General features: G+C 35.9%; 1 protein-coding gene across 1 annotated transcript; it reads left to right on the top strand.

The window, feature by feature from the left end:
• Nucleotides 1-6,271: 6,271 nt before the first annotated feature.
• Nucleotides 6,272-8,325, top strand: LOC123661339 (allergen Tha p 1-like). The gene is made up of 3 exons (XM_045596302.1): nt 6,272-6,315; nt 6,679-6,868; nt 8,038-8,325. The coding sequence occupies exons 2-3, from the start codon at nt 6,685-6,687 to the stop codon at nt 8,226-8,228; spliced, it is 375 nt and encodes a 124-aa protein (XP_045452258.1). The 5' UTR covers nt 6,272-6,315; nt 6,679-6,684; the 3' UTR covers nt 8,229-8,325.
• Nucleotides 8,326-10,954: the final 2,629 nt, after the last annotated feature.

Here is a 10,954-nt window from a genome sequence, read left to right as displayed (position 1 = left end):
TATAATAAACAAATAAAAAATTTAATGAAATTAATAAAATTAAAAAAATATATGGAAGTACTTAGAAACCATCTATTCAAATAAACAAAATTGGAGTGTCTGTTTGTAATATTAAAAAACTGCTTTTTACTTAATGCATATGGATGTATACACGGTACATATACCAAAATAGCATTTTTTACAATTTTTGTCTGTCTGTCTGTTTGTCTGTTTGTTCCGGCTGATCTCTGAAACGGCTGGACCGATTTTGACGCGGCTTTCACTGGCAGATAGCTGATGTAGTAAGGAGTAACTTGGGCTACTTTCATTTTAGAAATTTATATATTTTTTGTAACTCTGCGAACTAAACAATTACTTTTTTGTTAAATTTCACGCGGATGAAGTCGCGGGTACAGCTAGTATTAAATAAAAGGAAAGGATGGACTACTAATAGTGTTACTACTGGTAAGTTTAAGTGTTTTCTGTACATTTAAATATATGCAAAAGGTAATCGTTAATGCGTACTGGCATGGTACGTACCCTCGCGCTGCTCAATAAAAATATTTTCTTTCGTGCATCAGCAGTAGTTGTAGCTATTTTATTTACATTGAATGTTGCTGTACGAAAAAGCAGTCTATTTCCCTTTGTCAATCGTTCATTGAAATAGATTTTACTCAGTGAACCTGTTATTCCAAAATCGGTTTCTGTGGTTATATTTATTTTCATTTTTACTGCTTTTATTAATTAATCTCGTTAATTTCGGCGTAGCAAACGTATTGCAATAGGCATTGATAGTATTTTGTTGTTTTCAGCAAACAACGCTGATTTAATGCCGGTCCCTATTCGGGTTGACCCAGTCTATGTCACAATTCTTTCTAAAGATTTGGCCAGGTAAAGGAAAACGCCTACGCTTCAGTTTGTAATAATCTACTGCTGGACGTAGGCCTCTTTTCTATGTTTTTTTTTATGTCACTATTTCGGCAAACAAGCGTACGGCTCACCTGATGGTAAGCGATTACCGTAGCTTATAGACGCCTGCAACACCAGAAGCATCGCAAGCGCGTTGCCGACCCAATCCCTAATCCCCCCCCAGGAGCTCTGATAACCTTACTCACCAACAGGAACACAATACTGCTTGAAAGCAGTATTATTTAGCTGTGTTCTTCTGTAAGGTCGAGGTACTACCCCAGTCGGGCTGCTCCATATTTTGAGCAAGAAATTCCTGCTGTGCCCTACCTCAGATTCATGTATTAGGAGGATCAGAGCGTAATCCACGCTTCTCCAATGCAGGTTGGCGGATAGATTCCCTACTATGAGTAACGATCACTATTAGTTGTACATAATAACAATTGTAACCGACAGCTTAACGTGCTCTCCGAGGCGCAGAGTTATATTAGGATGAAAAAGTGCACAGTATAGTAACGAGAATAGTATTACATATGTATTTTGATAAGATAACAATTTTTGTTTACTTGTTTTTACACCATCTTTAAACTTTTGCGGATGTAGGTGTCAGCTCGATAAAAGTAATTGAAATTATTTAATAAAACGAGGAAGGAAGGAAGGTCTCTCGAGTCTCGACTTCTCCGAGTCGTTGAATCTAGACGTCAAATCTTTGATTCCTTCTTGTCCAAAACCACCTAAGCTGTATGGTTTGCCAAAAATACACAAGGCTAATGCTCCACTCCGTCCAATTGTAAGCCAGATCGACTCACCAACCCACAGACTGGCTAAACATGTTGCCCATGTACTTTCGCCACTGCGTGGACAAACCAGAGCACATACACGGGATTCGTACCACTTTGTTAATGAGATCAAACATCTACATCTCAGTGACAATGAAACTATGGTTAGTTTTGATGTGAAATCACTCTTTACATGCTTACCGGTTGAAGATTGCATTAGTATTGTGTCAAGAAAGCTGAAGGAAAATGACATGCCGATAGAATATGCTGACCTTCTCAAGCATTGCCTTACATCTGGCTACATGTTGTGAAATAATCAGTTCTACAAGCAAGTAGATGGCGTAGCGATGGGTTCACCAGTATCCCCCGTTGTTGCCGACATATTTATGGAGGACTTCGAGGAGACTGCTCTGCGTACCTCGCCCATAACACCCAGGTTCTACAAACGGTATGTAGATGATACTTTCACAATATTACCATCTGATAAAGTCTCCATATTCTTACACCATCTTAACTCCATAAATTCCAAAATTAAATTCACAATGGAGTTGGAGGCAAATAAATCTTTAGCTTTCTTAGATGTATTAGTCATCCGTAATCCCAACAATACCTTAAGCCATACAGTGTATAGAAAGCATACCCATACGGTTAGGTACTTAAACGGTGAATCACACCATCATCCAACACAGTTAGCTACCGTGGGTAAATCTTTGTTTCAGAGAGCACGAGGGATCTGCGATGAGCGACACCTGGAGACCGAACTTCGACATGTCAAGCAAGTACTGCGAGACAACAAGCTTCGGGTACCGCGTCCTCATCGCAGTGAACGCGTGAAACCAGCCACCGTCGAACGAGTACCTGCTGTGCTACCTTTTATGAAAGGGGTCACTGACAAGATTGGCTTCATCTTAAAGCGAGCTTCTATAAAAACTTTTTTCAAGCCGCCAAAAACGATAAGTCAATTTTTACCATCTGTCAAGTGTCATATACCCTTACAAGATGCAGGAGTATACAAGCTTGATTGTGACTGTGGTCTCTCTTATATAGGACAAACAAAACGATCGATCAAAACTCGCGTTAAGGAACATATAGCTGACTTAAAACATCGTCGCTATACTAAGTCCGCAATCTGTGAACACAGTCTAGACACAGCTCGCCATTATATTAGATTCGATAAACCACAGATCCTCGCAAAAGAACACCGATTCCAACCAAGGATGATCCGTGAGGCTATTGAAATTAAAAAAACATCCAAATTTCAATAGAGAAGATGGCTGGCAATTACCACCTGCTTGGGACCCCATTATTAATATAATTAAATCAAAAACCAAGCATAATTCACCACAGATTAAAGACTCAATTAGCACATTCTGCGTAGATAGGACTATATAAGATATTGATGTATGTCGGGTAGTTTCGAATAACTTTGTAACGTTGGGACGTCTGACACCTCAGTCCTCCCGTGACCATGGTTGCTGTAAAGTATCCGAAACGTCGGGAATCAAAAGTTAATAATAAACCGCGATAAAATCCGAAAAAAGTTGTTTCATTAAATGAGTAAAATTCGCGTAAACATTAGAAAACAATAATTGAAATTAGTTATTTTACTTTACACTTTGAAAAATATTTCACTTTTTCATCACAAAAATTTACTTAAGTTCAGTTGTGACCAATACCTGGTTATGAAAGGACCTAGGAAAGGTTATCTATGTCTCATCATGTGACCTACAGTCTAATTTATAAGTTTCAATAACGTAATCAGTGTAAGCCGAAACTGAAATACAGATCCAATTTTCGGTATCGTCTAAAAATCGTGTATAAATTTGCCAAAAAAAGAAATCGTAGACACTCGGACGTGAAAAAAGACAAATTCGTTAGTATACTGATGCTTTTGGAAACCCTCTCCAAAGCTTGTGTTATTTCAGTCGTTCAAGTTTCAAAACATGGGAATTGCTTAATTAGAAATCAGCTATCTCACTGATTTGTTAAATTGCAATAAATTTTAGTATTATAAGTATTATAGCTTCGTATCGTTCAGGTCGATTTATACTGAAGCATTTAAGCAAATTTGCATTTATTAAGACAGTGGACTCAAGATTAAATAAATATAACGGGCAACACCACAACCGGCGTGATCGTGGGATCGATATCCGCTCGGGATGTAATTTATATTTGTACAAATATTTGTTTCCATTCTGGTTATTCTGGGTTGGGGGTCTTTGAGGGCGAATTCATCACAGTATTACTAGTATGCAAAGATAATTTCCTTTTATATTTTTTAAATTTAAAATGCGCCATATAAATTTTGAATACAGCGCTACGCGCCATATTAGACTTAAATTATAATTAATTAAAACAATAAAATATTAAAATCAAATTATAAGTAGATTTTTGTTATTCGTATTGGTAAAGTATGTAGGTACTGCTGTGTTATACCTATACCTTGCTGCAGTTTAATCGCTGCAAGCTTAACTCTCATCGTTTCCTATTTAAAATAAACAAAGGTAAATCATGTACGCTTGTGCATGACTGTTATAACAGCCCTATGGTTTCGATTCAAAAAAGTATTGTTTCGTTGTGAATAGACACGTCTATTTCACACTGGATCTTAAGGCACTACTGCTACCGTACGCAAAGTGGGAACCAATTCCAGGCAGTGGAAGGCGCTCAGCGGAACGAACTATACAGAATTACTTTATGCATTGACGTCATTAGGAGGCATTATAATTCTTATTATGAGTATGTTGACGCTCCGACACATGACGCCAAATGCTTCATATTTATAAGTTTTTAATGTTAAATAATGAATCGAGATATATAAATAGAAATATCCAAATAATCCGTAGAGATAAACCGGTTGAAATAACTTTCAGAACAATAATTTCCGCGACTAGAAAAAAGGTCAGGTTCAACCAGATCATGTATCTGGACCGGATCAGGATAGAATGAGGCATGCCAGATCCGGCAGCTCTATCAGGATCCAGGTCTGGTCCAGACAAGGATAGCCTAATGTAAAATATAATCAAGTATGGTAAGGCATACTGGATCAGGACCCGGTCCGGTCCAGATCAGGATAGCCTGATGTAAAATATAATCAAATATGGTAAGGCATACTGGATCAGGACCCGGTTCGGTCCAGATCAGGATAGCCTGATATAAAATATAATCAGTATGGTAACGCATACTGGATCAGGACCCGGTCCGGTCCAGATCAGGATGGCCTGAAAGAAATTACGTGAACTGAGCCTGAATCGCGCTATTAATGTTTTTAAGCGCACTTAGTATATATACAGTTATTAGGACAGTCTAGCAGGGAGTCCATTTCTACACAGGGAGTAGTCGTAAGTAATAGGAAATAGTTAATTAGTAGTTAATTATTAGAAGTTAATAAATAAAATTTAATTAATAATAATAATTAATTAATAACATAAAAATAAATAAAAATAATTAATATTTAAAGTAAAAACATAAATAAATAATACATTGGAAAAAATAAACGGAAATAAATATCATAATAATTATGTTAAGTAACATATTTATAATATCAATTCGCCTTTTTTTTGTTAAACAATTTTTTCAAGAATATATTTATATATTCATGTTTTTTAAAATGACCGGACCGAACTGGTTAATCAGGATGAGTTGAGATTTTCTGATCTGGATCCGATCAGGAAATCTCATCTCATCCTGATCAGCTCCAGACCAATCATCGGCGTTACATGGCTTATCTAGTCCTAATCAGGTATGCCTGGTCCGGTCCTTCTAAGGAAGACGAAAAAATTTCTAATCGGGTCCTTCGTATGTGTAGATACGAAATATTTTATTATGTTACATGAATAAAAAAAGCTAATTTCATATTTTGCTCTTTCAAAATAATCTCTTTATATAAAATTATACAGGAAAGATACATAGTGGTACAAATTTATTTTTATTTAATTTACAGTACAATAAGTATCCTAAATTACACTAAAATAAATATTATGTACCTATTTATTATACTTTATAAATTGAATCGTATAAGACACAAAAGTGTATCAAATATAATACAGAATTATAATTGTAAATTTAATATTTTTAAGTAAGATAAAAAGATTTTTTAAAATGAGTATTATTACTAAATTTAATACTTTATTTAGGTACAGTTACATAATTACTGGATAACTACACATAATTTATGATTCGACATCTCTCATCTTTTATTCTTATGGAAATAAGGCTTTCTCAATTAATAGACTTTGCAAAACAAAACAAAGTATCGCATTCAGTGATCCTGTGATGAACACATTCAAAATAATAAAAGAGGTGTTTAGCTTCAATATATTTGAAACCTAATAGATTTTTGTAATATTAGCTAAAGTTAAATGTCAATGTATCATACACACATATATGTTTGCTATTAGTAATAATTTTTTCAACATATTGATTTTAATCTTATAGTTACTACCTATTATATTATTTTGAAAAAAATAAAAGAAAGCCTATCATTTATCTAAATTAAACATAAATCTAAATATATACTGATTAGTTCAAAAAGAAATTTTTTTTTACACATTAATGGAAGTGTGTTCAAGGATTCTCATTCGAACGTCACTATATAAGCGAGTAGTTGCAGAACGGAATCATACATGGAGTCAAGTTCCTAACGACAAAGGTGAGCTTCACTTTATATAAAAAGAGAACGAAGAAATTATATTGTTATTTAATATTTAAGTGCTACAAATACGTATCTTTATTCATTATTAATATTACAAATCCCGAAAGATTATGACGATAGATCTATCCATTGTCTTACGTGATTACCGCTGAATAAAATGTGCTTGTAAATAATATATATTAAAGGCCATTTTATATTTTATCGAAATGTATTAAAGTCCATGTTACGTCTGAATAATGTAGCTTTTTAGTGGAGAAATAATTTAATGTGATTGATTGAATACACTAAAAGTTTGTTGATTACGAAGGAATGTTCAAACTTTACCAAGATGGTCAATATACAACGGTTTGTTTACAACAGAATCTCATGATGAAGCTCCTGATTGTTCTCGCATTCGTGGCTGTGGTCGCTGCTCGACCTGATGTCGACTACAACCGCTACGAAAACTTCAATGTTGACGAAGTTATTGAAAACAGACGTTTGTTCAAAGCGTATGTGGAATGCTTACAGGGAGTTGGAAAGTGTACTCCCGAAGGAAACGATTTGAAAAGTAAGTCGATAACATTTTATTTTATTATGTAATAATGTAAATAATTCATACTATTAAAGAGTACTTGCATAAAAGTGACCGCTCTGGTGTAATGGTGCGTGTGCCGTGTCGGCGGCGCCTAAACACCGACAGCCGCGGGTTCGATTCCCACTTGGAGTAGATATTTGTGTTTATACAAATATTTATTTCCTGTCTGGTTGTTGGTCCTTGTGGATCACTCTACTGTGCTTCGGAGAGCACGTTAAGCCGGCTGTTACCATGTACACCTGATAGCGATCGTTACTCATATTAGCGTATATATCCGCCAACCCGCATTAGAGCAGCGGGGTGATGTATTTATTTATTTTATACTTAATTGTACATCACAAATAGAATATAACCTGGGTGACTGAGCCTTTGTGGAAATCATATTTAAACACGAGTTACCTATTGAAAAAATATGAAATATTTTCCGATTTTACCGACACAATAATAAAAAAATATGAACTGTTTATTTAAATAAAAAATCATGAGCGCAATTAGAAAAAAAGGCAAAAAATAATCGATCTTGAGACATGGTGATTTGAACCGTGGTTTTCCCGGTTAATCCCGACTGGCCGATTGCTCGCCTGAAAGATATTGTAGCCATTTTTTCAGTGCCTAAAAACAGGGATAAAAGGACATTTTCTAAAAATTAATCTTAGCTAGATCTATTTATCTTCCTTGTATATATATATATATATATATATATATATATATACCTACATACATTGCTCGTTTAATAGTATTAGATATTACAAACAGCAAAGTACAATGGGCGGACTTATGGCTACTTAGCCATTTCTTCCAGAAAACCCAGATTTAAGATCCTTCTTCTACTTGGGGAAAGAGGCCTATGCCCAGTTGTGGGATATTACAAGCTGAAACGTGAGCGTATGTTTAGTATTTTATGTTGATTTCTGTATCCGTAATAAGCTTTCATTGTTCTTTGCACATTTTTACTGGGACTTTTTTCTAAACTAAATATCGTTAAAGGTTGCCTCGAAGAGGTCGCTAAAAGCGATAAGGCCGCCTTTTCATTCTTATTTTTTTTGTATCTGATGGTTTTGAATTTTATGTACTTTTTTGTGTTCAATAAAGTTTTGATAAATAAAATAAATCAAACAATATAACCTATTTATTGTTTTCAGCTGCGCTGCCTGATGGTATCCAAAATAGCTGTAGCAAGTGCTCTGAAAAACTTAAAACTCTTGTAGCCAAACTTATCATAGCAGCCCAGGAACAATATCCTGAAGAATGGGAATCAATTAACAAACAGTACAACCCTAATGGCGAACACAACGAAAAAATGAAAGAATTTCTCGAAAAATACAAACCCTAAATCTGTTAGTAGATACAAAGGTCAAATGATTTAAATTCTGAAGGATATACAAAATAAATATGGCAAAGTTAATAATAAAGCAAATTGTAAACAATTATGAGTAATGGTTTTATTTTATACTTTAATATTTTTCATTCTAATTATTTTTAACCGACTTCAAAAAAGGAGGAGGTTACTCTATTCGACCGTATATATAAATGTATGTTTGGGGAGAACTTCGTCATTTATGAAGCGATTTTGATAATTCTTTTTTTGTTGCAAAGGAGATATTCCAAGTGTGGTACCACGATAAGGAAACTAGGATCTGATGATGGGATCCCAGAGAAATCGAGGGAAACTCTCGAAAATCATAGTGACGACTAGTGCGTTTGTTCATTTTTTCGTCTACTTACGTTGTATTACTTGTCGATGTACCTAATTGAAGTCGGTTTTTTTCGTTTGTGAGCAAACACAATTATAACTCAAGGTTATATCTAATATAATTACTACTACTACTAATATTATAAAGAGGTAAAATTTATAACTTTGTATGTAGGGGGTAATCTTCGCAAATACTGATCCGATCATGAAAATTCTTTCACTAACAGAAAGCTACACTATTCAGGAGTGTTATAGGCTATATTTTATTGTAATTGAACAAAAAATTCAGTAAATAGGAAAAAGATTAAAATATAATATCAAAATGGTAAATAAACTAGCGCCATTTATCGCTATTAAAAAAATAAGTCTTTCGACGTTATTAATTTAGTCTTATTTTAGTCAATTGACGACGTGTTCTCGATTTTTGACAGATGGCGTTGGAGCAACATATTATTTATTTAAGTGCTATAAAATTTGCTGTTTAAAGAATGTTATTTGGTTCTGTAATCTATATCTATATCTATATCTATATATAAAAGCGAAAGGTCACTCATCACGAAATCTCCAAAACTATAACACCTACAAACTTAAAATTTGGCAGGTAGGCTCCTTATAGGACGTAGATATCCACTAAGAATGGCTTTTACGAAACTCGATCCCTAAGGGGGTGAAACGGGGGTTGGAAGTTTGTATGAAAATCCTATGTTTTTGAAGTAAGAGACTTGAAATTTAAAATGTATGCTCTATAGATGGTGAAAAGGTGTCTAAATAATGTACCTTTAGAAATCAACTTTAGATAACAACTACAAACTTATAATTTGACAAGTAGGTTTTTTATAAAGCGTAGACATTCGCTAAGAACGGATTTTACAAAATTCGTCCCTTAAAGGGATAAAACGGGGGTTGGAAGTTTGCATGAAAGTCCTATATTTTTGAAGTAAGAGACTTGAAATATAAAACGTATGCTCTATAGATGGTGAGAAGGTGTCAAAATAATGTACCTTTAGAAATCAACTCCCTTTTGGGGTTAAAACGGGAGGTCATAGGTTGACTCACTGATCACGAAATCTCCGAAACTACAACCTACAAACTTATAATTTGGCAGGTAGGTTTTATATAAGACGTAGGCATCCACTTAGAACGGATTTTACGAAACGCGACCCTTAAGGGAATAAAACGGGGGTTGGAAATTTGTATGAAAGTCCTATGTTTTCGAAGTAAGAGACTTGAAATTTAAAATTTATGCTCTATAAATGGTGAGGAGTTGTCCAAATAATTGTAATCTATATATATATAAGAGAAAGGTCACCGACTCACTCATCACGAGAACTCAAAAACCGCTGGATGGTCCCATCCATCCAGGATGGACAAAGATGAAATTTGGCAGGGAGGTAGATTATAGTTAGTATAATTCCGCTAAGAACGGATTTTTTGATATTCCACTGCTAAGGGGGTACTTGAGGATGATAGTTTGTATGAAACATATACAGCATATATATCCCCAAAAGTGTATGTGATCGATTCCCTCAAAATCTACTGAACGGATTTTCATGCGGTTTCACCAGTGGAGAGAGGGCTTCAAGAGGGAGGTTTACGGAACGGCTAAGCCGATTTTGATGATAGTTTCACTGTAAGTTTACCGAGAAAACTCTGTAACACACTGATTTATAGGCGAGCGAAGCCGCGGGCACAGCTAGTATACATATAGATAGACTAGCTGTGCCCGAGGCTTCGCCGCGTTTAAATCAGTGAGTCACAAAGTTTTCCCGGCACACTTGCCACGATGTCCTTAAATGGCGAAGTGGCTTCTTCCGGACCTGGACAGATATAATATCATAAATAACGGTTCGTTATTAAACAGGTTTGCTATTTTTGTTGGCGTCCTGTCGTGTTGGCGCATTGGCACGTTTGCGCATTGGCGTGTTGGCGTGTTGGCGCATTGGCGTGTTGACGTGTTGGCGTGTTGGCGTGTTGGCGTGTTGGCGTGTTGGCGTGTTGGCGTGTTGGCGTGTTGGCGTGTTGGCGTGTTGGCGTGTTGGCGTATTGGCGTGTTGGCGGGTTGGCGTATTGGCACATTGGCGTGTTGGGGTGTTGGTGTGTTGGCGCATTGGCGTGTTGGCGTATTGGCGTGTTGGCGTATTGGCGTGTTGGCACGTTGGCGTGTTGGCGCATTGGCATATTGGCGTATTGGCGTGTTTAGCGTGTTGGCGTATTCGCACATTGGCGTGTTGGCGTGTTGGCGCATTGGCGTGTTGGCGTGTTGGCGTATTGGCGTGTTGGCGTATTGGCACATTGGCGTGTTGGCGTGTTGGCGCATTGGCGTGTTGGCGCATTGGCTTATTGGCGTGTTGGCGTATTTGCGTGTT

Source organism: Melitaea cinxia, chromosome 17 (assembly GCF_905220565.1).
Source record: "Melitaea cinxia chromosome 17, ilMelCinx1.1, whole genome shotgun sequence".
Taxonomy (NCBI): domain Eukaryota; kingdom Metazoa; phylum Arthropoda; class Insecta; order Lepidoptera; family Nymphalidae; genus Melitaea; species Melitaea cinxia.
The sequence above is the reverse complement of the archived record's forward strand: the minus strand, read 5'-3'. Positions and strand labels throughout refer to the sequence as shown.

Bases quoted from the DNA above. Each gene is read 5' to 3' on its own strand.
- LOC123661339 (XM_045596302.1), top strand. From the start codon at position 6,685: ATGATGAAGCTCCTGATTGTTCTCGCATTCGTGGCTGTGGTCGCTGCT. The intron at 6,869-8,037 runs GTAAGTCGATAA...TATTGTTTTCAG, and splicing joins CGAAGGAAACGATTTGAAAA to CTGCGCTGCCTGATGGTATC.